At 36.5% G+C, this 25,636-nt stretch overlaps 2 protein-coding genes across 4 annotated transcripts in view; both read left to right on the top strand.

Annotated features, from left to right (window-relative positions):
- The first annotated feature begins 1,605 nt into the window (after positions 1 to 1,605).
- On the top strand, positions 1,606 to 9,212 carry eif4e3 (eukaryotic translation initiation factor 4E family member 3). Its single transcript, XM_051880725.1, is given in 8 exon segments — positions 1,606 to 1,996; positions 3,203 to 3,275; positions 5,010 to 5,104; positions 5,518 to 5,578; positions 5,732 to 5,798; positions 6,834 to 6,911; positions 6,914 to 6,988; positions 7,446 to 9,212. Coding segments are annotated over 8 exon segments (672 nt in total). The 5' UTR covers positions 1,606 to 1,820; the 3' UTR covers positions 7,493 to 9,212.
- A 466-nt stretch (positions 9,213 to 9,678) lies between these two features.
- The window catches only part of foxp1a (forkhead box P1a), a 53,660-nt gene continuing 37,702 nt past the window's right edge, over positions 9,679 to 25,636 (top strand). The window contains exon 1 of one of the 3 annotated variants that reach the window (XM_051880721.1): positions 9,679 to 9,943. The gene's annotated coding sequence lies outside the window, so the exon portion shown is untranslated. Of the gene's footprint in view, positions 9,944 to 17,009; positions 17,029 to 25,636 lie in introns of those variants that run through there. The other 2 variants (XM_051880719.1, XM_051880720.1) reach the window with 2 other exon arrangements.

The following is a 25,636-nucleotide window of genomic DNA, read 5'->3' as shown; positions in this document are numbered from 1 at the left end:
TAATGTTAAGCCTGATCTGTAATTTATTATATATATATATATTTTTTTTACCTTAATTTTTAATCAAAATGCCATAACTGTACCTTCTGGTGAAATAACAGACTTCTCTCTAGGGAAATCCTGCATACGTCACTAATCATTTAGTCTACTTAAACCCCGCCCCTGCAAGCTCACATTCATCTGCCTCCACTCTTTAGCACCATCTCAACATCCAATCAACAACTGATGCACAAAACCAAGTCCCCACACTACTTTTTTTTCCCCCCAACAATCCATTAATCCATTACACTCAGATCAGTATCTACTTCCATTTCATTGTGACTTTAAGATAGGTGCACATAATCACACAAGCCCTTTCACAAATTTGATTAATTGTTAATTGAAATTTTGATGTTATAGATCTCTATACTCATCCAATGTTGCTTGCATCTGATGCATACTAAAACTTTATAGCATCACTTAATCATCTAGACTTTAAGATAAATCAACTTCATTCTCCAACTGAAATACACTTAATGAATTTTAGGCATCTGCACATGACCCCACTGCCTGAAGCAAGACATCCATTGAATCTATCTCCATCTTTAGCAAACCTGCACAGCTTGATTTAGAAAAGACATATTCCTCACTTGTTGTTCCTTTTAATTACTGGAACAACAATTAATTGAAATTCCAATCCCCTAACTCTTAAATTGGAGGGCAAACAAAGAATGTTGATACAGTAACATGTCTTATCCACCCTCTTAGCTGTGTTTTGGAACATAATAGCTAGTTTCTAGCTGGTTTGAACTGGTCATTAGCAGCTACCATGCTCTATAAAACTACCTATGCCACCTTAAAACAGCATGAAATGTAAGTTGTTATAGTCTTTTCTTCCCTATTGTGACATGTCCGAATCCAAAAAAATGTAGGGTGAGACTTGATTTTGTCTGTCAGAAATTGATTGGATTGTTGTGGTTTACTATTGGTCGATCTCATGTGAGTGACAGGTTGTCTCGCCCTCGCGGCAGTAAACGTCATCAGAGAAGAGAAGAGATGTTGCTGAAAGACGGAGAAGTAATTTTTTGACTAAAGATTATGAGGGCACATGAATTTTTTAAAAAATGTGCACGAATATATCATTTATAATAAATACTGCAATATTCCATAAAAAATAAGAATTGTCAAAAGTGATTTCATGGTGACTTTAATCTAGTCAGAGCAGCAAACCGGCTTGGTGTTATTTTAGTATTATTTATAAACTTTTTTTCAGTTTTAATTTAAATTTTATTTTAATTTTGAGTTATTTGCTTTTGACATTTTTATTATTTTTTTTATTTATTTGGTTTAATTTAAATATTTAATTTAATTTAATTTAGTCGCCAAGATGACATTATCTTAACTCGTTTTCACTAAAGTCATTTAAGTTTTTCTGTAATATTTAACATATATTTTATTTTGGCTTTATTTCAAATTTTAGTTAAACACTGTTTTTTGCTGGTCCAAGATGCTCAACCAGCTAACACCAGCAAATGAATAAGCTAGAAATCAGCTACCAGTTTAGAATTGCTTTTTCAGCAGGGTTTTAAAAATGACACCAATTATATTAAAATATGTCTATGCTTTTATTTTGAAGTGTAGTTGAGACAGAGGTCGCTGTGTCTGACTTCACACTCTCCAGTCCGACTCTGTTGTTGTTGTTGTGTCGGTGACGCGGCAAGTCCAGCCGGCCGAACGGCAAATGAGTCAGCATCAATAATCTGCCTATCTTTGGATGTGGAGGTTAATATAGAACTCCCAGCAAAACACTCACATATCGATTAGAGGTAATAAAGCAAAAAATGGCGGTTCCTGCAGCCCCAAACCTGCAGCTGAACACGGCGAGACAAAGCAGCCCAGTGAACTCTACAGAAAACAACATCCACATCGACGAGCGAGAGCTGGAAAACATCACCAACAACGTCGAGGACGGCACCTCTCTGCCTCTTCACTCTCCCTGGACCTTCTGGCTGGATCGGTAGGATGATGTTGTTATATTACTGTTATAATGGATTAGACTTTCTACATTCACAAGCCTGTCAACAAAGGCCCAATATTTATATTTCTCATTTTTTCTTCTATAGTTAACCTTACTCTTTTCAGGTTCTAAACGAGCACATCTAACACTATTACATGGTTCAAGTGAATATATTTAGTGGTTGTAAGCTTTGTGGTTTCCATATCGCAGAGTTGATACAATAACTTGCTAAAGTAGGTCGAGTCACCTGTAGGTCATGGTTGTTATTTAATATCAGGTCTCATGTCCTTTTTGAAGCTCTCTCAATCATATAACAGCGTAATATGGTAAGGGTGTACCTCAAGGCTCTGTCATGAGCCCAGTTAACTTTTGTTTGAGATTTTTAAAATGTAGGACACTGTCGATGCTAAATAACTTGAGATTGAAAAGGCCACATCTAAGTTGATTGTTAATTTGCATAAAATTTAATTTACACACACACACACACATATATAATTTTGCTGTAAATCTTTGATAATGTAGTTTCTTTTTTCTTAAGCTTCTCTTCTGTAAAATTCTCTTTCGGTAATGATTTTCGAAGGGTTGAAGTCCTGTTTACTGTCTGACTGGCATTTGGTTGCTATAACGATTGTGAAATGCTTGTGTTCTCACATTGCATGATCACAAGCACTGCACTTGACATAAGATGGAAGATAACACCTCTATGAATCTATGATTTATGACACAGATATGGTTGATGTGCCCAGCTTAGTGTTGCACAAATGTCTTATTTAAAGGGATAGTTCACCTAAAAATTAAAATTCTGTTATTATTTGCTCACCCTCTTGTCATTGCAAAATTGTATGATGTTCTTTTGTCTGTGGAACACAAAAGGTGAATTTCTGAAGAATGTCCTGACCTGACCGGACCGCTCTTTTTCACATAATATGAGGCTGTCAAGCTCCAAAATGACAAAAAGCACAGCTCTTCACAGCAACCAGCTGTCATTTTGAAGCTTGACAGCACCAGTTCTCATTTACTTTCATTATCCTGGTCACGCTTTTGATAATATTACTTAGAAATTCACCTTTGTTCCACAGAAGACAAAAAGTCAAACATGTTTGGAATGACATGAGGGTGAGTAAATGATTATAAAATTTTCATTTTTATTCTTTTAAAGCTATTTATCAGCATACATCTTGTAATTCTACTTTATTTATCTTCCAGGTCATTACCAGGTACAACGGCAGCGGAGTGTGAATCAAATTTGAAAAAGATATATACCGTCCACACTGTACAGGTACTGCTATAATACTATTATAAGTATTTTTTTAATTGCCATTTACAGTTTCTTTGTGGGCACAAAATGTATGTTTTGCTGGATCAGCCTAAAAAAATGAGTCGTTTTAATATCTATGAAGGTGTGGCGTTATTTACATTTTTATGGAGTTTTCATTGTGAAATATGCAGATTTGGAGGCTAACATTTAAGTCAAGATTTTCACAGATTCTAATTATTATGGAAGCTTGTTTCCGCCATGAAATAAAAAATAAAAATGGTAATCGCGACTTTTTATCTCACAATTCTGACTTTTTTTCTTGCAATTGTAAGTTTATATCTCATAGTTCTGAGTAATTTTATCAAAATTGTGAGATATAAACACAATTGTGAGTTATGAAGTCAGAATTGCATGATATAAAGTCAGAATTGTGAGGGGAAAAAAGACTGATGTTTTTTCCTAGAATTGTGAGTTTATATCTCACAATTCTGAGAAAAAAAGTCAGTATTGCATTATTAAAAACTGGCAAATGCGAGGAAAAAAGTCAGAATTGCGACTTTATATCACACAATTTTGACTTTGTCACGTGATTCTGACTTTATATTACGCAATTCTGACTTTATATCAGGCAATTTTGACTTTATATCACAATTTTGACTATTTATCACGCAATTCTGACTTTATATTACGCAATTCTGACTTTATATCAGGAAATTTTGACTTTATATCACAATTTTGACTTTATAACTCGCAATTCTGACTTTATATCACGCAATGTTGACTTTATATCTCACAATTCTGACTTTATATCTCGCAATTCTGACTTTATATCGGCAATTCTGACTTTATATCCCACAGTTCTTACTTTATATCACACAATTCTGACTTTATATCAGGAAATTTTGACTTTATGTCACAATTCTGACTTTATATCTCGCAATTCTGACTTCATATCGGGCAATTCTGACTTTATATCCCACAGTTCTTACTTTATATCACACAATTCTGACTTTATATCTCACAATTCTTACTTTATATATCACAATTCTGACTTTATATCGGGCAATTCTAACTTTATATCTCACAATTCTGACTTTATATCCGGCAATTCGGACTTTATATCCCGCAATTCTGACTTTATATCCCGCAATTCTGACTTTATATCTCACAATTTTGACTTTATATCACACAATTCTGACTTTATATCAGGCAATTCTGACTTCATATCGGGCAATTCTGACTTTATATCGCACAATTCTGACTTTATATCCCACAATTCTTACTTTATATCTCATAATTTTGACTTTATATCACGCAATTTTGACTTTATCACAATTCTGACTTTATATCTCACAATTCTGACTTTATATCAGGCAATTCTAACTTTATATCTCACAATTGCAAGTTTAAATCTTACAATTCTGAGAAAAAAAAGTCAGAATTGTGAGTTAAAAAGTCGCAATTACCTTTTTTATTTTTTATTTAGTGGCGGAAACAAGCTTTCATAAATTACTGATTTTTTTTTATGTTTGTACTGTTAATAAATATATTACTTGATTGTTGTTTTTATATATATAGTGTGTGTGTATATATATATATATATATATATATATATATATATATATATATATATATATATATGCCTTAATTGATATTAGGAATCAAAACATTATAATGTACAGTAATAAACACAATGAACTGTGTAATGCTTTTATAAACTAGCATTGTGCAAGACCTCTTTTTCATTACATACAGAGTTTCTGGAGTGTGTACAACAACATTCCTTCTGTGTCCTGCCTTCCTCTGAGGTGTAGCTATCACTTAATGCGAGGAGAAAGAAGACCACTATGGTGAGTTTGATTTTTATGTAAGAAAATTTAGCCAATTAATTACTTTTATTCAGCAAGGATGCATTAAATTGATCAAAAGTGTCTGTAAAAGACATTTATAATGTTACAAAAGATTTAGGTTTTTATACTTTCTATTCATCAAATGATCCTAAACAAAATGTTTCCACAAACATATTAAGCAGCACAACTGTTTTCAACATTGATAATAAGAAATGTTTCTTGAGCATCATATTAGAATAATTTCTGAAGGATCATGTGACACTGAAGACTGGAGTAAACATTTTACCAACGCCAAACTTTTTAACAATAGTGTATATTCTATCAGTGTATGTGTCCTTAGTTTTGGAAATGTCTTTGAAGCGGTTCACATACACCATATCATTAAATATATATTGTTTTCTATATCAACACAGGGAAGAGGAAAGCAATGCAAAGGGAGGTGTTTGGAAAATGAAAGTGCCAAAGGAGAGCACAGTAAGTCTGTCAGTTCAGGCCTAAAGCACTGTTAGATTGCATAATGTAAATACATAAAATTAATACTACACAAATTCAGCATTTTCTTATACTTTCTGGTGTGTTTTATCGCTGCCAGATTGTAATTTTTGCCTATATCCGTTTTTCTCATAGACAGCTGTTTGGAAAGAGCTGCTGTTGGCTACGATTGGTGAACAATTCACAGATTATTGTGCATCAGGTGAGTGTAGAAATAAGTTTTATTCAATTATTTATATTACTTGTTTATTTTATTGATAACATTTAACCCTCTGGTGCTCCTCATTAGTTGCTGAAAACCTGAAATTTATATTTTGTTCAATAATATTTTTTATTTAATTTGTATTCTGAGGGAATTTTATGGTACTAAATATTTATGCAATAATTTTAATTAACCCCTTCATTGCTTAGTGTTTTTTTTTTTTTTTTTGTTCTGCATCATGGCTGATTTGTAGATTGTACCCTCCAAAAACAAATGTTTTTTTATTATTATTATTTTTTTAAATTTTCCATTAATTTCTACGGTAGTCATTTTTGACTGCGAGGAGTATAAGTGTGTATTTTTTTTTTTTTTTTTTTTTTTTTTTTTTGCCACAAAAGTCAGTGTCTCCAAAGACTATAGAATAACACAAGACGCGTCAGTCGTATTTTTACGAATGGAAGAAAGTGCAACACGCAATATGGCGGAATAAGTCCTGCCTTCTAAATAAGAGCCAATTGCTGATTGGTGAAGCCATCGCGTCACTTCAGCGGCCTTTAGACGCTCTGGTTCCTATAGAAACAGTGAGACGCGCGCTTCCTATAGAGACATGCACTTAGGACTGCACATGCACCTGATCCAGTCTGAAAAATACAGTTTTTTTTGTCATGATTTGAGGGTTTAGAAACAAAATTTATGAGACAGTTCGTGTCAGATTTCATTGGTGATTTCAAATTTGAAATTTAATCGAATGCTTGGCGAACAGCTTTGCAGAATTTGATGTTTCCCCATTCAAAGAGATAGGAGCTGCACTTGAATGCCCAAGAGGCGTTTCAAAGAGGGCCGCCGAGTGAAAAGACTTGTCTTAAAGGGACTTTGGTATCATACCATTCTGATGAAGTACAAAATTTAAAAAAAATAAAAATAAATAAAAACACACATTTTATTTCTTTACCAAAAGTGACCGAAGAGCACCAAAGGGTTAAATTAAAATGAATAAGAATTATTAAAGAAAAATAATATTTGTATGTCTTTTAGAGGATGAAGTTGTAGGAGTAAGTGTCAGTGTGAGAGAACGAGAAGATGTGGTTCAGGTCTGGAATGGAAACGCCTCTTTGCCAATGAGGCAAACGTTTTAGGAAGAATCTACGAACTTCTTCCACAGATATCTTTTAAAGCAGTATTTTATAAACGTAAGTGTCAGTGGTTTACATTCTTCTCAGTGCATGTCACACTGTCCGTGCTGCGCTCACAGTTTATTGTTATAACATTATCCCCCAGTTTCACAGACAAGGCTTAAGATAGTCCTAGACTAAAATGCATGTTTGAGCTGTTTTAACTGAAAGCAAACTGTACTGACATATCTTAAAATACGTCAGAGCCATTGTTTTGTCTTAAGATGCACACCAGTAATGTTTTTTTTCTACGGTATGTTTATAAAAGCTACTTAAATACCCTAATTGAACTAAGGCCTAATCCTGGTTTAGGCTAAGCCCTGTCTGTGAAACCGGGCCTAGATACGTGAGATTAGTAACATTAGATTAGTTCCTATAAAACCCTAATACCATTCATTTATGTTTGATACAATGTTATACGTTTTTCATTTAAATTGTATTGTCGGTTAACACATTTAAATCTTTTTCTTTTCAGCACACGAGGAGCACCATGCATTTGAAGGTGGTCGCTCAAGACATTAGCGAGCTTTGCACATTCATCACGTTTTTCCCTCTTTTTGGACTGATCCTAGAGAATGGACTGAAAACGGAAAACAGAATCCCTCCTGGGCGAACAGAACTCTTGGTTTTTGCAGTTCTTTCATATCATAGGGAATGTTACAGCCCTGTTTTTAAGTTGTAAGCGTTGCAGATGATCCCTCCATGCTTTTCATGAGGAGTTTTCTCATACCAGATATTTAGGCGATATCAATTAAGATCACATAGCAGTAGCATATGTAATATAAATCATCACAACAGAGCAATGTTGCCAATTGTTATCGTTTCCCCACTATTTCTAGGTTTACTGATCAAATGTGCAGTCCAGTGCTCGTCAGAATATATACTCGATGTGTTAGAAATTTTATTTGCAGAGTTAGAGCGTCCATTAGGATCAAACTCTTAGGGCTGTTTTTCTTAGACGCACATTAGGCAGAACCTTAAACTTAAAAAAAGTCCAAGGCTAAGCCTAATGTGTTTCTGGGAAACTATCTTTTATGCAAAAGTATTGCACATTTCTCTTCTGGCTTGGAGGTTAATGAATTCAGAGCAAATGTAAGTGGTTGTAACACAATCTTGGTTATAACAGTAAATATACAGCAGAATGCATATGCAATTCCTCGTTTTCACCCCAAACTAAATATTTAAGTACATTTAAATAATCCTGAATTAATCACATGAGGGTAAAATCTTGCAAACAGCTTTGCTTTTATGATTTAGAAAACTGTATCCAGACCTCCTCTTGTAGTATTTTATGTATATGAAAACTGTTTTAGAAAAGCGTCAGAGCACTGTTGAACTTCTCCTTTTTTTGGGGTTACTGCATTGTGGTTGATATGTTAATAACTTTAGCCCTTTACCCCATAAGTGTCTTGTCTTCATCAGAATAGTCCAAATGCTTAATATAAGTTGTTTTTTTCTTTTTACTTATGCATTTGCTCCTAACTGCCTTTTTGTTCAGTATAATCACACTGTGTCTTGTTTCAGAGTGCTTATTATTGTAGTTTGTTTTGTTGTGTTTGGATGGATGGATGGATTCGAGAGGGGCTAGTGTAGGTATTGTGAAATGATGTAACTGAAAATGACCTGTGTAATCATCAGAGCATATATTTTTTAGTTTTTCAGTACCAAAGATATTTCCTTTCTGTTCTCCTATGTTATAATTTATCATGTCCTGCGTCCTTCTGCACTCGCATAGAGGGAGTTACAACCGCGTTTCCTATGTTTGTCTTTACCAGTGTTTGTCATGATGCTGTGTGCCGATTTTATTTAGGTTTGTCAAGTCGAAAGCCCAAAAAGACCTGCATCATGAACCAGGTCTCTTAATGCACTAAAAAGCACAATTATGAGTTTGTCCTTCATATGGACAAGGATGTGCAAAATAATCTGTACATGCAGCTGACCTTTCATATTTCAGCCTTTTCCTACCACTGATCTCTAAATGAGAAATGCGAGTACTGAGGTGGATTTTTGGAATTTTTTTTTTTTTTTTTGGAGCATTTGTGTCGGTTTTCCAGGCTCCCAATCAGGATATGAAACCTCGAACTGATTGTCAATCTTCTGGAATGGTGCCTTGTGTTCTCCCAGGGTTTCACTCATAGAATGTTTTGTTTATCTCTGTATTTAATCAGTTATTAGTTTTTTTCTTTCTTTTCTTTTGCTTATAGGTTTTGAAATATTGAATAAATACGAAGCAGAATGCGAAGTATGAGTATTGCCGTTATTTATTTCAACTGCATGTTATGAAGTACTTACTGTATGTATGTAGTCTGCAATGAAGTGTCCTGTAACTGTGCACAGATTTGTTCACCACAAGGTGGCGCTGCACACCCTTTAAACGCATTTTCACATCTTCACTCGTTCGCATCTACAATACGTTTAGTTAATTCACATTTCACCAGATTTGTAGAAGCCGTTTTTTGTTTTTTTTTTGTTTTTTAACCGACCGCTCGTGTTTATCATGTTATTAAGTAATGCATCCCAGAAGGACTCATGTCCTGTTCTAGTCCTGTCCGCGACAGTATTTGTTCCTCTCTCTTTGAGCGACGAATCACTTCAGCCCTTAGCAGGTGGACGTGACGTCACGCCTCTACAGCTACTCTGAAACTTACGACAAAAAACCCCGTTTTGCCACGACTCACACACTATCTTTATTCAGTTAATCTTGTTTTACGTTTATAATTCACCCCTCGCTCTAAACGGCCCCGTATACGCGCAAAAGCTGGTCGCGTGGTTCGTGAAGTAGTCCCTGGGAAGCGCACTGCGGATGAATACACTTGTTTACATTGTGCTGCACGCGGCAGTGTGTTGGCCAGCGCGCTGTTGCGCGAGCTTCATGGGAGACCGACGCACTGCGTTTTACAGCTCGCAAAAGTTCGTTCCGCGGTCACGGTTAAAGTTTTCATTTCTGCCCGTTGAGAAACTATTTCATCCCCGGTGAGTTTATTCTTTTTATCAAGTTTCTTTCTCTGTTTTTATTCCTAATTTACATGCGAGGTTGATTTGCTAGTTATTAGCCTTATCGCAACTAACGGCAGCGCTGGAGAGCAGACAGGAGGAGCAGCTAATTCAAAGCTCTCCACACTTTTATCGCCATTTATTTAGTATTTTATAACAGGCAATTTGCCTTGAACAGAGTCGGTGGCTTGCATAACACGCAGTAATTGCCGTAGGACACTATTTAAAGCCCTCATGGGAGTATTAGCTGGCTAACATGTGCCTTTGGTTCAGTTCATGTGGAGAACAAAAACAGCCTGAGTAACTTCAGTTCAAGACACTGCATGCAGGCTGTCTTTGTCGTCAATCACATCTAACTCAACATTATTTTTTCTGAACTGTTACGATAACAAAACAAACATCAACACAGCTTGTATAAAAATGTTTTTGTACTGTACATATACAATCTTATCTATAAAGGTACTATTTATCATACCAAATATACGTACACATACATATTTTTCTTACAAAATGAATCAAATAAATACATTTTGAATAAATAAAGCAAAAGAAAGGCATCTTTGGCCACTTTTTTTTTCTCCACACTATTATTATACAGCCTATATTACAATGTTTGTCAGTTGGCATTAGTCAAACCTCATTCAACTGAGTGTTAATCCTAACTGGGTGGTTTGATTTTGGTCAGCAGGTTTAAACAGGGATTCACATGCATCCTCTCATAGAGGCGTTACTTTTGTTTTGTCTCACAACCTAGTGAAGCACCTATCTAGACAGTATTTTTAGGCACCTATAATGCCCAAAAGTTGAAAGAGCACTAGGTTTTCACAGCCAGTACTTCTTTTGTTTGCTTCGTGTGTTCAGTTTCGTTATTCTTTATGAGTGTACTACTAAGGAGTTAAAAATTTCTCCTTCAGTTTCACTGTTTGAATTTGAAGTTGTTGAAACTACAACAAACAAAAAAAAGCAACGCCCCTTGACGGGTTTCGTTTCTCCTTTTTCCTCTGAGCATTTACAATTCAGTTAATCATTTGTTGGAGCACTTATACAGGCGTCCCATTCTGTCTCTTTACTTGAGTTGTCTGTTCTTAAACCAGGTGTTACCTGCCCTTAGGATCGGGTTCCCTCACTTTACGGTCCATTGTGAAGATCTGTCCATTCAGCACAACTGCAAAACACTTTCAGTAGAGCATTCAAGAGGATTTCATTTGTTAGTGCAGGGGTTTCCAAACTTTTTTTTTTTTTTTTGGTTAGCTAAACCCCTCAGCATAAAATATTAACTTGAAGTACACCCTTAGATTTTAAGTTAATATTTAAACAATTTAATGACACATGTTCACAGTTCTCTGATTTCAGTTATTGGTCACATGGCATGCAGGTAAACAAAATATTTAATCAGTTGTTAGTAACTTTTCTTTTTATTATTGGCCAAAAGTGATATTGTAAATATTTTATCATATATTGTGATCTGAACAGTTTCATATGAAAATGTCTCATATTCACTCCTTACAGGAACCAACTAACTCTACAAGTTACAATACAAATATTTGTCAAACATTCAAACCCTCAAGCTTTTAACACGTCAAATCCTTCACAGACAGTTCAGTTATTTACGGGAATGAAAACCGGACTAGACAACTTGTGGTCTGTCACATCATAAAGTGCAAGAGAGCCGCTCTGCTCTGCACAAACGTGTGTCTATCTACCATGTGTTGCGGGTTTTCATGTGTGCTTTCAATAACTAACACCGATGGAGATATGAGGGTTTTAGATCCAGTCACTGTTCTCACTGCTCCCAACAGTTTTGTGTTTGACGTGCGACTCTCCGCTCTGATATAAAAGCTTGCTGTCAGTTAATGAACAGATTTGTCGGATGAACTTGCAGCTTGACTCGTGTTAAAAGTGCTAAGATTTTCAGTTTTATGGACGTCACTGTCTTTGTTATTTTGTTCACTGTCGCTATAGGTTACTGGTGAGAGAATACAGGCTTGACTCCCGTTGCACATTCATACCATAGACTGTAAAAAAAAAAAAAAAAAAAAAAAAAGATGGACGACACACCTTCACTCTCTTCGATTGTAGTAACTGAAGCCGCCAGTGTGCCAATATGGCGCTGACGTCTCGAGTCTGCGCATAGTGAACTTGGAGCCTGAGTCTGCGCATAGTGAGCACGAAGTGGAGCCGCAACATCAAGCCCAAACTCATTATGTCGGTGTGAAATAAACAGTTATGGAAATGTAGAAATTAAAGTTAAAGCTTCAATCTCCTCGTGAAGATCCAGAAAAAAAGTGCTTTAGTGACTACTTCGCTCAGAGAAGCTGTCAATCTCAGCTGTCAATCATGATGTCTCACCCCCCGTTTTTATAGCATCAAATAACTAACTAAAACCAAACTTAGTTCAAGTGTTTGTTCTTTAAATAACACCAGCGTGATTAAAAACGGTCTAAAATGACAGAAACCATCTTTGTAAATGTCTTTAAAAAATGTTTAAAGTGTAATTTGATTGTTTAGTTTGTCTCACGTCCCATTACATTACATGGAGAGGGTGGGGTTTATGACCTATACTGCTTCCAGCCATCTGGGGGCGATTGAGATGCTTTGGCTTCACTTTTCAGGACTTGTGTGGCACACTTGGTTCATACAGACAGTATTTGAGATGCTACTGTAAGTTGCAGTGTGAACAGGACTTTTCGAGACTCATACCTGTAAGTAAATGCGGTTGTCAATCCCAAAAATTAAAGTGTGACTATAGTAGGGCTGCCCCCTAATAGTCGACTAAGCGTTAGTGGATGAGAAGAGGCTTAGTCAGCCAAAATTGGTATTAGTCTGTTAGTCGCAGAAAAAAAAAAAACCCTCCACAGGAAGCGGCGAAATCACGCAGTCTGTGACGGACAGATCGTTAACGGCAGGAAATCCAAACATTCGCCTATCATTCATCGACCTCAAATATGACTTAGCACTTGAAACATGTGAGTAGTAGCAACTTTGCAAGTCTGCTCGCTCTTAACCTAGAGAAATGTGCGCTATTATTTGGCGCATATTCAAGTATTTGTGTGGAGAGCGCGCTTACCGCATGACCGAGGCGCCGGTGCGATCATTTGCATTTAACTTTAAATACTCTGTCATTTTTGGTCGCACAGATAAGAATAATCCAACATTCGAAACTGTAAATGGTTTGCTTTTAGTTCTGTAAACTCACAATAACAACAAAACGTTGTCCTTTTATAAAATAATGAAAACAAACAGGATGCGCTTTTTGCTGTCTTGGTCTCAAGTGAACTTGAGTGCGCCACAAAAATGAACCAAAACTCAGTGTATACTTGCCTCACAGACACGAGAAATATATATATATGGAAAGCTTGAAATGTCTACTTTTAAATATTCTCAAATTATGTCATCCATATGAAAAGTGCGTATAAACGCGTCCACTACTGCGGAGATGACGAATCAGCATCGTCGACTTCATCTCTGCAGCCGAAAACACACAAAACACTAGTTTATCAATAAGTTATTAAAATGTTTGTTTATTAAAATTTTTACGCCACATTCATAATCATTACGTTTACTGGTGCAAGCTTTATTCGTGCGCTTGAGCGCTGATTAGGCTATGTATTATATACTGGCGATTAAAGGCACATTATTATGATTTACATGGTTTATTAATATAAACCTGATTAGTCGACTAATCACTTAAATGAATAACTACTAAATCTCAGCAATTTGATAAGATATCACTATATCAGTTTTAATTCAATTAATTGTGCAGCCCCATTTGTTTATTTTTAATGCTACCTTCAGTTTAATTAAAGGGGTAGTTCACCCAAAAATGAAAATTGTGTCATCATTTACTTCACCAAGTTGTTCCAAACCTGTGTTAATTTCTGCTGAACACAAAGGAAGATATTTGGAAGAATGTTTGTAACCTAACAGATCTTGCCCCCCCATTGACTGCAAAAGTATTTTTTTTCCCTACTATGGTAGTCTGTGGGGGGCGAGATCTGCTCGGTTACAAACATTCTTCCAAATATCATCTTTTGTGTTCAGCAGAACAAAGAAATTTACAGATTTGGAAAAACTTGAGGGTGAGTAAATGATGACACAATTTTCATTTTTGGGTGAACTATCCCTTTTAATCATTAGCTTTTCATCAACTCACAAACCCCCTGCAGTTCCCTCCCAGATCCCGGATTGGGAAACCCTGTTGTTAGGACCATCTTCTTTCAGATCTTTCTCCTCCAGGCATTTTTCTCTATCCAGGAGCTTCGTCATGTTACTGACAAACCTGTGATGACCTGTCTTGTTTCACAACTGTGATATTGATAAAGAGTTATTGTCCTTTAAATAGTATTTCTGAATTGCACATTGTCCATTTCTGTCTGTCACTCTTAGTATCTGGCTGAATGATGTGGCGATAGACAAGTTTTGCCATGCTTGTGTAATAACAGCTTTAATGACTTGCGCAAAAGCGATGCCTCGTTTCTTAATGACATAACTTCCCCCACCTCCTGGTACACAATGAATAAGATGGTTAGGAACCGGTAATGTCAATGTGATAATCCGGTTAATGATTAACAGTTTTCTAGACATAAACACGTTTATGGCATATATCATACTCAGGTGTCCTACAGTGATTGCTGTCTGCATAAGAAACAACAATCTATAGTACATAAATTGCTATATTGCATCTGTTGCGACAAATGGTATGATAGTTGAAGGGAGTGCCACGAGCATGAGAGAATGTAGGAGTAAGAGTAATGCGGTTTGTTCTTTCCGAGGAAGCGGCACGTGTGTCGCTCATAGGCGTGGATGCATAGATGAACGTGACAGATATTTCCTTTTTAGGTGGGAGTTTTAGGTTCTGTTTCCCCTTTCTTAAATTCTGGCTTCACCAAGGGTTTCCCCTCAGGTGAAAGGGGTTTCAGATGAGTGCACTAACATTGAGCAAACTTTGTTGTGGTGAGGAAGTGTGATGGCTGGTTGCTTGGCTGGCCAAGGTGACAGGTTCTTTCTTGGTTAGCGTTATTCACTTACTACCTTTTCCCGTTAGCATAGTGAATAAGCCGAGTCCTCTGTGTGGGTTATTTTTTTTGAAGCAAACGAAACTTATAACTCATAATTTCTGTGCATAATAATCAGTTTCTGATAAATAAGTGCCAGGTTACCTTGGGGACTGGAAAGGTGTTGCTGAAGAGTTGAGAAGAAATTGCTTGTCACTCTACGCTATCTATATGGAAATGGTGATTATTCTGCTGCCCTATCTAAACTGACTTGCACACCTATTCAAATGTTCCGGAACGGTAAGTGTGGTTATGCTATCATTGTTTGCCATCCTGGAGAGTTTGAGCACTTTGTGCACCACTGATGTGATCTAGAGGAGCCTATGCCACAGGTCTGTTTTATTATATGAATTGTTTGCTTGAGGTTACCGATAGGTGATTGGAATTAATTTAGGTTGCATCAAGACTTTTTTTTCAAAATGAATATAATTTTTTCATAATGAACATTATTATGCTGCTTAAAATTACTTGTAGCTAGGGCTGGGCAATTTTTCTGATTTTTTTTTTTTTTTTTCTTTTTTTTTTTCCCTCAATTAATTCGAGAAATCGCGGTTTTGAATAAAAATGGTAGCAAACTTTATAATTAGACATATGTTGACAATTTAGCAATGTAACCGTTCAAACAACAAAATGATCCGACCACATGAAGACACACCTGATTAACCGCTCTCGTGTGACATTCTCTAAGAATGTAGAACACATCGCTAAACGGTTGTTCGCTCAGGAATGCGTTATTGCGTTGGGAAAAAAAACGAGACACCAGGCAGTGGAATGGGGGGAAAAGCAAAGTTATTAAATGTGAGGTGAATTTTATTTTATTTTATTTTTTTTTAAACTTGAGCTCCACGTTTAGAACGCCGTTTCATGGGTGAAAAGCTGCAAAAGACGCGAGACATGAGTACAACAGCCAAACACGTCCTCCGAATATAAAAACAATAGGAAAAATAGCGCAATGGAATGCAAAAACCTATAAAGAACTACTACTGTATGTTTGATATTTCATGTTTGCATGATGGTGACAGGCTGAAAGGTGCTGTTATTTTCTGTTTTTATAAAGCATTTGCTGTTAAAGGATTAGTTCACTTTCAGATGTAAATTACCACAAGCTTTACTGGCCCTCAAGCCATCCTAAGTGTATATGACTTCTTTCTCATGAACACAATCTGAGGAATATTAATAAATATCCTGAAGCATTATAATGGCTTTATAATGGCAGTAACTGTTACCAAAGGAGTATGAGCTGAGTGTCTCCACCCACCCACTTCCATCCATCCATCATAAACATACTCTACACGGCTCCGGGGGGTTAACAAAGGCCTTCTGAAGCGAAGCGATGCGTTTGTGTAAAAAAAAAAAAATAAAAAAAAAAAAAAATCCATATTTAACAAGGAATATGAAGTAAAATATCTAGCTTCCGCCAGACCCCCCTAATAATTTTCATTTGAAAGTCAACTAATCCTTTAATAATAGCCTATTACTGGTGGTGTTTATTGCTATTACTTTTTGGCTAACACCGTGTCTACACCGGACGTGAGTGGCGTGGTGCGGCGCGACGCGTTAAAAGACAATAGAACCCATTATAATCAGTGATATTGTCTACACTGGATGCGGCAACAAATTCCCTCTTTTAGCTGTTGCGGCACGGCGCGATGTGATAGACACGGTGTAAGAAATAGAACTTATTTTTAACCAGATGGTTAATAAAGAGAATGTTATTTGAATCGTGTTGTAGTTATGTTTTTAAGTTGACTAGTTAAACATAAAAAAAAAAAAATTGAAATCGAAAAATTGAGATTTTATTTTTTTGCCATATAGCCCAGCCCTACTTGTAGCATTAATAACAATTGAGTTTAGTTTTTAATATTTTATTTACAGTAGTACCATTCAAAAGTTTGGGGTCAGTAAGATATATTTTATTTTTTATTTTTTTTAGGGATGCACCAAAATGAAAATTCTTGGCTGAAACCAAATATAATGAAACACTTGGCCGAACATGGAATACCGAACATGGTTTTGTATTTTTTTGTATATTCTTTTCTATTTATATTGCCGTCTTTTGACAGTTGCTCATTCCAAAACAATGATGTCTCACAGGAAATGAAATGGACAATTCAGCAGAACATTGTCTGTAAACAGCCATTTTTGCATCTTTCTTGGACGCATTAAAATTCTTCCACACTGCGGACATATTTGCTGTATTTATAAAGCCTGCGCGCCTCTCACTCTACACTGGTTGCTATTTGATCACGTCATCAAAAACATCATTGTTCGGTAACATTTATTCTGTCTTTTTACTTATTTGGACGAACGTCAAAAGTTTTTCTTTTTTTTCTTTTTTTTTTTTTGGTATTTTTGGCCAAATTATTTAGGTTTGTGAACATTCGGTGCATCCTTTTTTATGTTTTTGAAAGAAGTCTTTTATGCTTACTCTCACCAAGGCTGCATTCATTAGGTCAAAAATACAGTAAAACAGCAATATCTTGAGTAAAACAGTGAAATCTTGCAATAATTATTCATGTAATTTAATCATGTGATGTAGAGCTTCATGATTTCACTATCACTTTTGATCAATTTAATGCGTCTTTGCTGAATAATTCAGATGCGAAAGCCGCTAAACGCCACCTCCGTCAAAAATGAGATAATGATATTGAGCGATCAAATCCGTTAAATCCCAGTGTCAGCCCATTCAGAAATACCGGTTCGTTGGTAGAAACCGCTAAACGGCACTTCCCTTTGTCACCAAAAGCCTTTTAAGTCCACAGAAGAACCAATCGGAAGACACAAATCGAATCATATGATTTCAAGATGAATGACGGTGTGTATGAGCGTATTTCAATTGCGGAGCTGCAAGTTTTTATCATGTTTTGTCCATCGTTACAGTGGAAATGACACGATTTCGCGACTAGCAAGTAAACACAACAGTGTTCCTTTTGCTGCTGTAAAACTGACAGAAATGGACATTTTACTGTGTCTTGTTGTCCAAAGATGTGGAAAAAAAAAATTGATAAATACCAGTGAATTGACTAAAGTGATATTTTTGAAAATAAGGCATTTCAATATCTGACTAATAACCTTTTAATCGACATTTACGTGAAATTACTGAACCTAAACATAGGAGCCTGGTATAAAAAAAATGCTCATTTAAAAAACAAAAAATAAAACATGTCAGACGGACTTAGAAGTTTTATTTAAGTATTAATTTCTTTAAAAAAAAAGAAAAAAAAAAAAAAAAAAAAAATGTACTAGCCCCAAACTTTTGAATGGTAGTATATTTGGACAAAATAGTATAAAATTGTAATATTGGTTATCGGCCATAAAAATGAAATAATAATTATTGGCTTTTAAGTTTTGGCCAGACTTTTAATTTTGGTGCGACCCCAATATTGTTCAATTTTAAAACCATAAACCAAAAAAGTACAACGTATTAAAAAGCAAAAGAGCATATTAACAAACAGCAGTTCTGTTTGCTCATCTTTTTTTTTATGTCCTTGGCATAAAATGTGCTTTTCAGCCTTGACTTTTGTAGTCTGCACACAATATTTTGAAGTATAAAAACTTTAAATGGACTCAGAATCTAATGCTTGACAAGCATTCATCACCCTGATGTTCAGTCTCTCTGTAGAAACCACATCATTTCCATCTCAGTAAAGTGTATTTACATAGTAGTACACCTGAATGAAAAGCAGGCACTATAGCAAACTGCTCTCTGTACTAAGCCTGTCACACATTTCCAAGATAATATTGTCTGGCCCTGTAATTTCACTGATGCCGCCTGCCTATCTTTTACTTGGCTGGTATCCGTACAGTGTGGTTTTGAGTATCTGCACAATTTGTCATGTGTTCGTAGCCCGGCTATGAAATGTGATATTCAATGAGGGCTGCCTCTTCCATTATCTCAGAAACGTCTCTAAAAATAGACCCATGCATCCAGACACCATGCTATAGCCTACTACATAGTCCCATTAGCCCTGTCTTTCTGGCAACTGCTCCCATCAGCCTTGTCCTGCTGCCAAAACTTGGTTGAATGAACTCATGATGCTCATTTTTTAGCCATCTACACATTATTTGCTGATCAGTCTTTTTTTTTTTTTTAGTCAGTTTCAGCAGTAATAAAGTGTCTGATGTAAATGGACAAGACTGTGCACAGTTGTCATAAACCATAGCTCTCATGAGTGTTAGTGTTTGAAAAGCCTTCCAAAATAAGTCTGTACAGGTTAAAGGTAAATGAATGATTGCTTCATGAAGTTCATGGAATACGGATGTCTTGTGAAACATTCATTGTTCTGCTAGTAGGCACCTGCTTGAGTGCCTTTTAGTCATCTTGTAAGTTCCTTGCTTGCTTGTCTTAAAGGGCCAGTTCACCCAAAATTGTAAATTCTCTCATCTTTTACTCACCCTTATATCTTCCCAAACCTGACTTTCTACTGTGGAACACAAAAGAGGATATTTTGAAGAAGGTTTCAGCCTTTTTTTTTTTTGTTCATACAGTAAAAGTCGAAGGGGTCCAAAACAACATTGGATCCCTCTGACTGTCATTGTATGGAGGGAAGGGAGGGGAAAAAAAAAAACTTTTCTTCAAAATAGTTTTTTTTGTGTTCCATAGAAGAAAATAATGCCTGTTTCACACTGGACAGGACACGCAAGCAGAGTGGAGGAAGCGCAGAAGATGTGTGTGTGCAGAGCACGAGTAGCACGCGCCCATTGTGCTTTCGCGTTTGTCGTGCACAGCATAACCGCGTACACTGCTTGTGTACTGCAAATACAGATGAGCGTGTCATCCACCTTTTTCAGGTGTTTTCCTCCGACCACTGTCTGTCACATGCTTTGATTTATGATGGACAGCATACTCTGCTGCAACGCGACAGTGTTCCCCTCCTACTGTTCGACATATGCAGTATGTAGTTTACATGATGAAAGTAATCTTAAAGTTAAGATATATCTCTAGTTTTAATCATTTAAACAGGCCTTTGAAGTTTGGGCAAAAACTTCTGGCAATGATGTGTTTTCATGTATTTTATTAATTTGGTGAAATTCTTTACAACCAGAATTCCGGAAATGTTGGGACGTTTTTTAAATTTGAATAAAATGAAAACTAAAAGACTTTCAAATCACATGAGCCAATATTTTTCACAATAGAGCATAGATAACATAAATGTTTAAACAGAAATTTTACACTTATGCACTAAATGAGCTAATTTAAAATTTGATGCCTGCTGCAGGTCTCAAAAAAAGTTGGCACGGGGGCAACAAATGGCTGAAAAAGCAAGAAATTTTGAAAAGATTCAGCTGGGAGAACATCTAGCAACTAATTAAGTTCATTGATATCAGGTCTGTAACATGATTAGCTATAAAAGGGATGTCTTAGAGAGGCAGAGTCTCTCAGACGTAAAGATGGGCAGAGCTGTGAAAGAGTGCGTAAAAAGATTGTGGAATACTTTAAAAACAATGTTCCTTAACGTCAAATTGCAAAGGCTGTGCAAATCTCATCATCTACAGTGCATAACATCATCGAAAGATTCAGAGAAGCTGGAGAAATCTCTGTGCGTAAGGGACAAGGCCGAAGACCTTTATTGGATGCTCGCGGTCTTCGGGCCCTCAGACGACACTGCATCACTCATCGGCATGAATGTGTCAATGACATTACTAAATGGGCCCAGGAATACTTCCAGAAACTACTGTTGGTAAACACAGTCCGCCGTGTCATCTGCAGATGCCAACTAAAGCTCTATCATGCAAAAAGGAAGCCATATGTAAACATGGTCCAGAAGCACCGTCGTGTCCTGTGGGCCAAGGCTCATTTAAAATGGACTGTTTCAAAGTGGAAAAGTGTTCTATGGTCAGACAAGTCCAAATTTGACGTTCTTGTTGGAAATCATGGACGCTGTGTCCTCCGGGCTAAAGAGGAGGGAGACCTTCCAGCGTGTTATCAGCGTTCAGTTCAAAAGCCAGCATCTCTGATGGTATGGGGGTGCATAAGTGCATACAGTATGGGCAGCTTGCATGTTTTGGAAGGCACTATGAATGCTGAAAGGTTTAGAGCAACATATGCTCCCCTCCAGATGACGTCTAATTCAGGGAAGTCCTTGTGTATTTCAGCAGGACAATGCAAAGCCACATACTGCAGCTGTTACAACAGCATGGCTTCGTCGTAGAAGAGTCCAGGTGCTGAATTGGCCTGCCTGCAGTCCAGATCTTTCACCTATAGAGAACATTTGGTGCATCATTAAACAAAAAAATATGCCAAAGACGACCATGAACTCTTCAACAGCTGGAAACCTATATCGGGCAAGAATGGGACCAAATTCCAACACCAAAACTCCACAAACTCATAACCTCGATGCCCAGATGTCTTCACACTGTTTTGAAAAGAAGAGGAGATGCTACACCATGGCAAACATACCCCTGTCCCAACTATTTTGAGACCTGTAGCAGGCATCAAATTTGAAATGAGCTCATTTTGTGCTTAAAATTGTAAAATTTCTCAGTTTAAACATGTTATCTATGTTCTATTGTGAATAAAATGTTGGCTCATGTGATTTGAAAGTCTTTTAGTTTTAATTTTATTCAAATTTAAAAAATGTCCCAACATTTCTGGAATTCTGGAATTGAACCAGTCGGAGTAAAGTTCTTTGGCAACAAGTTGCTTCTCGATATTTGGTGAGTGAAATGTGGTGAAGGATACAATTTGTTTACAAAGATATGTGAAATAATAGTTATTTTCTGAATGGCATTTAAGGTGAAAGTATTTGTAAAGATTGTGTAGACTTGTGCCTGTGAAGTTCATTACTTTTTCTAGTGTTGATTCCCTTTCATTAGACTCGTATATGGAGCATATAGTAAATATATAATTCTGGTTAATGTACAGTCTGATGGTGTGGTGTCAATCATGCTGCACCTGGCGGAAGTAAAAAATATCACATTGTGAAAAATTAGCCAAATGTATTTAACTAGCCAAACATGATTTCTTTTTCTTTTTTTTTTTTTCTTTTTTTCAACATCTTCCTGTAATACGAGCTCTTTTTCCTCCCCATGTTTCTAGACTATGCACAAAGTGTTTGCTTGTTTGTTTGTTTTTAATCAGACTTGCGATTCATGTTCAGTCTAATTTTCTATAACAGAATAGCCTGAGGATGTCTACTGATGGACTGGTTTTTATTTTCCGTGGGGGCGGGACACATGTTATGAGACTTAATAGGTAAAATGAATCTGATGAATTTGTTTTCTTTATATCATTATTTGGTCTACTGCGCCTAGGCATATTAATTGTCCAGTTGAATGTTCAATTGTATTATGGGTAATAAACCCCACCATCCTCGGACCTAGTCATAATTGCACAACAAACAACCTTTTTTGTTGATGTTCTTGCTAATTTTATTACTGTAATTCATTTTAAGAGCCACGTCTTGTTGCTACGTCATTAAGCACCTCTCTAACTCCTAACATTACATTCAGAGCTTGAGAGTGTGCGTTTATGGCTTTGCTTTCCTCCCTGTTTGTATTATGTATCAATATCTCCTCATTGAGACTTCAAAGGCATTCCTTCAGGTTGGTGTATGTTTTCCCTTCCTGACAGTTGAAGTCCTTCGAGGCCTCACCTTTCCCCTAAAATCCTCATGTTTGTGTTGCTTGTCGACTAAAGTTTGTGTCTATGGGAAAATGAGGCATTAGGAATGCAGAGGAACGTTCATGAGATGAAGGCCTATCATCTGTACAAATAGACCGATGCCAGTGTAAGTCAAATAAACACACAAAACATTCTTCAGCAGTTACACTGTTGACAAGCTTTTGTTCCCTTTCATGTTTCTGACAATGTAAGAACGTAAAACCCAAACAAACGTGCATTAGCATTTCTTTTAAACAGTCAAACAGGCCAATACTGGTTCAGATTGGCATTTTGTAGTTTTTTCTAACACATCTATTTACAGCAAAAATGCTTGTGTTGGCAGACTAAAAGACACCGTTTAACTCAGAGATTCGTGCATGATTCATGGTTTTTTCCACGCTTGTGGACAGGTTGCATTACATTGTAATGCGTTCATTATGTACACTGTATGTTTCAGTGCATATTTGACATGTTTTTCATGCACACTAATGTTCTCTCAGTTGTGTATGTGAAGCAGGATATTTGTGCAATCTACATTGGATGCCTTTTTGCTCCACATTTCCTCCTCTGTGATCAGTGAAGCGCTTCATCCCAGCTTATATTTTACTGCAATTGACTTTTCTTTTTTTTTTCTTTTTTTTTTTTCTTTTATAAATTGATAGTAGTTCTGGTTCTGGATGCTGATTGGTCAATTCAGTGTAACCTTGATGTGAAACACATTGCTTAGTCACAATGAAACAGAAGTAGCAGATCTTTTGTTCTATATTGTGATCCAAGTGAAACGGAATATCTAAAATACAATAAAAAATGACAGATTTGACAGATTTTTTTTAAATTGGAATTTGTTGTTATGTAGTGACTGATTTATAAAGCTAATAACACTAAAATTTAAGAATATATTCAGGTTAGTGGTGTCAACTTCGATACTGAAATTTTCAAAATGTGATGCTTTGAGCACTGTTGAGCGGATTCGTAAACACCTCTGGTCATTGTGTTCACAGATACGTCTGTGATTGGCTACAGTGATCAGCGCTTCAAAAACCTGTTGTAAATAGTAGGGCTGTAATGATTCCTCGATAAAATTCGAATACTCGATTTTAAAAAATCCTCGATTTCAATTTGCCCGTGTCGAGTAAAATACCGGAAGTGGTGCTTTCCACTGACGAGAATCCATGAAACGCATTATTAGACCGTTTTCTAAGGCTGCACGATATTAAATCCGTTTAAAAATCATAATATAGCATAATGCTTTTGTGAATTTACAAAGGCTGCGAATCAATTAAATAAATGTATGTGCTGCAGGTTTAATATATATGCGCTGTAATTATTTACATACATGTAGGTTATCTAAATGCATCTCAGAGCGGATCTGTTCAATAAATGCAGCTTCAAGTGAACGGTTATCATTCATTACTGCAGGCATTTGTTATAATACATGAACATTAGTTGTACAATTCAATACATTATGTGTTTTGATAGTTTTTTTTTTTTGATAGCTCAATAAAACCATACGATTAATTGCTTTTGATACTTTACTCGAATCAATTATTATTGTGTTATTGCTATTTATTTTAAGCCAAATGTGTAAGTGAATGTGTTTTGTTGTGTAAGCACCTTTAAGATCGCGTTAGTAGTTATGCGCAACGAGCGCCACCATGTTTGTTTACGCCGCGGTCAGGAGAATAGATCTGTCGGATTTACAACACGTGAATTCATCCACTTCTTTCGAAATACACGGATGGATGTAAGTGTCCGGTGAATTGGGAGAAGAACAGGGTAAACTTGCTTGCCTTACTCAAAGTATGTAATGTATCTGATATGAATATAACGTGTCATCTAATTATAATGGAAAGGATTATTATTGCAGCTTCCATAGACAACAGTGTATATTTTACAAACTCTAAATGTATTGTTACTAGTACTTATGTGCAATTAAATATCTGAAACCTAAAATAAACATCATGTGGTTGAAACACTGAATAGTTGTGATAAATGCCACGCACTGAGTCCATCTCTCTCTGGCTCAACGTCCGCGCCCAGAGGGGAGAGGGAGGGGCGATTACTCGAGTAATCGTTAGAATAATCGAACGATTACTCGATTACCAAAATAATCATTAGCTACAGCCCTAGTAAATAGACATCAGTGACGCTCTTCACCGAGCGCTTACAAAGATACACACGGGAGCGTTTGAAAGCAGGCATCTATCAGCGGACTCAACGCGTCTATCAGCGCTTAAAGCCTCACATTTTTTTAAATTTCAGTGCTGATTTGGTATCGAAGTCGGTACTTTTGACAACACTAATTCAGGGGTTAAAGGGGTTGCAGACACTTTGCATCTTGCCTAAAAAAAGCCGTCGTGTTTTTGTTTACAATGCACGATGCCCTTGGTGCATCATAGCATAATTAAACCTTTGGGCCAGTTAGGATGTTTTGTTAGATAATCTTAATTTAAATGAGTGTCAAAGTAGTTCACACAAAGCACACTGTGCTGTTGCTGTAGTGACTCCACCTCTTAGGGAACATGTGGCATTTATTTAAGCGTTAATACTTTATCAGTTCATCTTCTATTTTACACTTGGAAAAGAGTACTAATTGCCCATTCTATGCTTATTCCATTTCTTTCATGCTAATTATTTTATGGACCTCAACACCATGTATACAACCTCACACCAATCTGAAATTTGTCCTTCGTCTTCAGTGAAAGTGCAACACAGTGTCTGCCAGCCGAAACAGGCAGCGGCTGTGTTAGCAGCACTAAATAACAAGCACTCAAATCCCACGAGCTCTGTTCTGGTTCACATTCATGTCAGGAGAGGGGTTGCTTGTTTGTCTAGAGATTTTCTTCGCTGTTTACTCTAGCTGTGTTGCTTTTTGAGCCGTTCCCCCGCCCTTCCCAGCTGTTTACATAAGGCCCTCCCTGTGTATTATGGCACCTGCCAGATCTGCAGATCGTACCACCTGGTTAATGTTAAATTGCTCCAGAAGGAAGATGTTTGTTAATAAACACCAAACCC

Source organism: Ctenopharyngodon idella, chromosome 22 (assembly GCF_019924925.1).
Source record: "Ctenopharyngodon idella isolate HZGC_01 chromosome 22, HZGC01, whole genome shotgun sequence".
Taxonomy (NCBI): Eukaryota; Metazoa; Chordata; class Actinopteri; order Cypriniformes; family Xenocyprididae; genus Ctenopharyngodon; species Ctenopharyngodon idella.
Note: the sequence above shows the minus strand (reverse complement) of the source record. Positions and strands in the feature narration are given on the sequence as shown.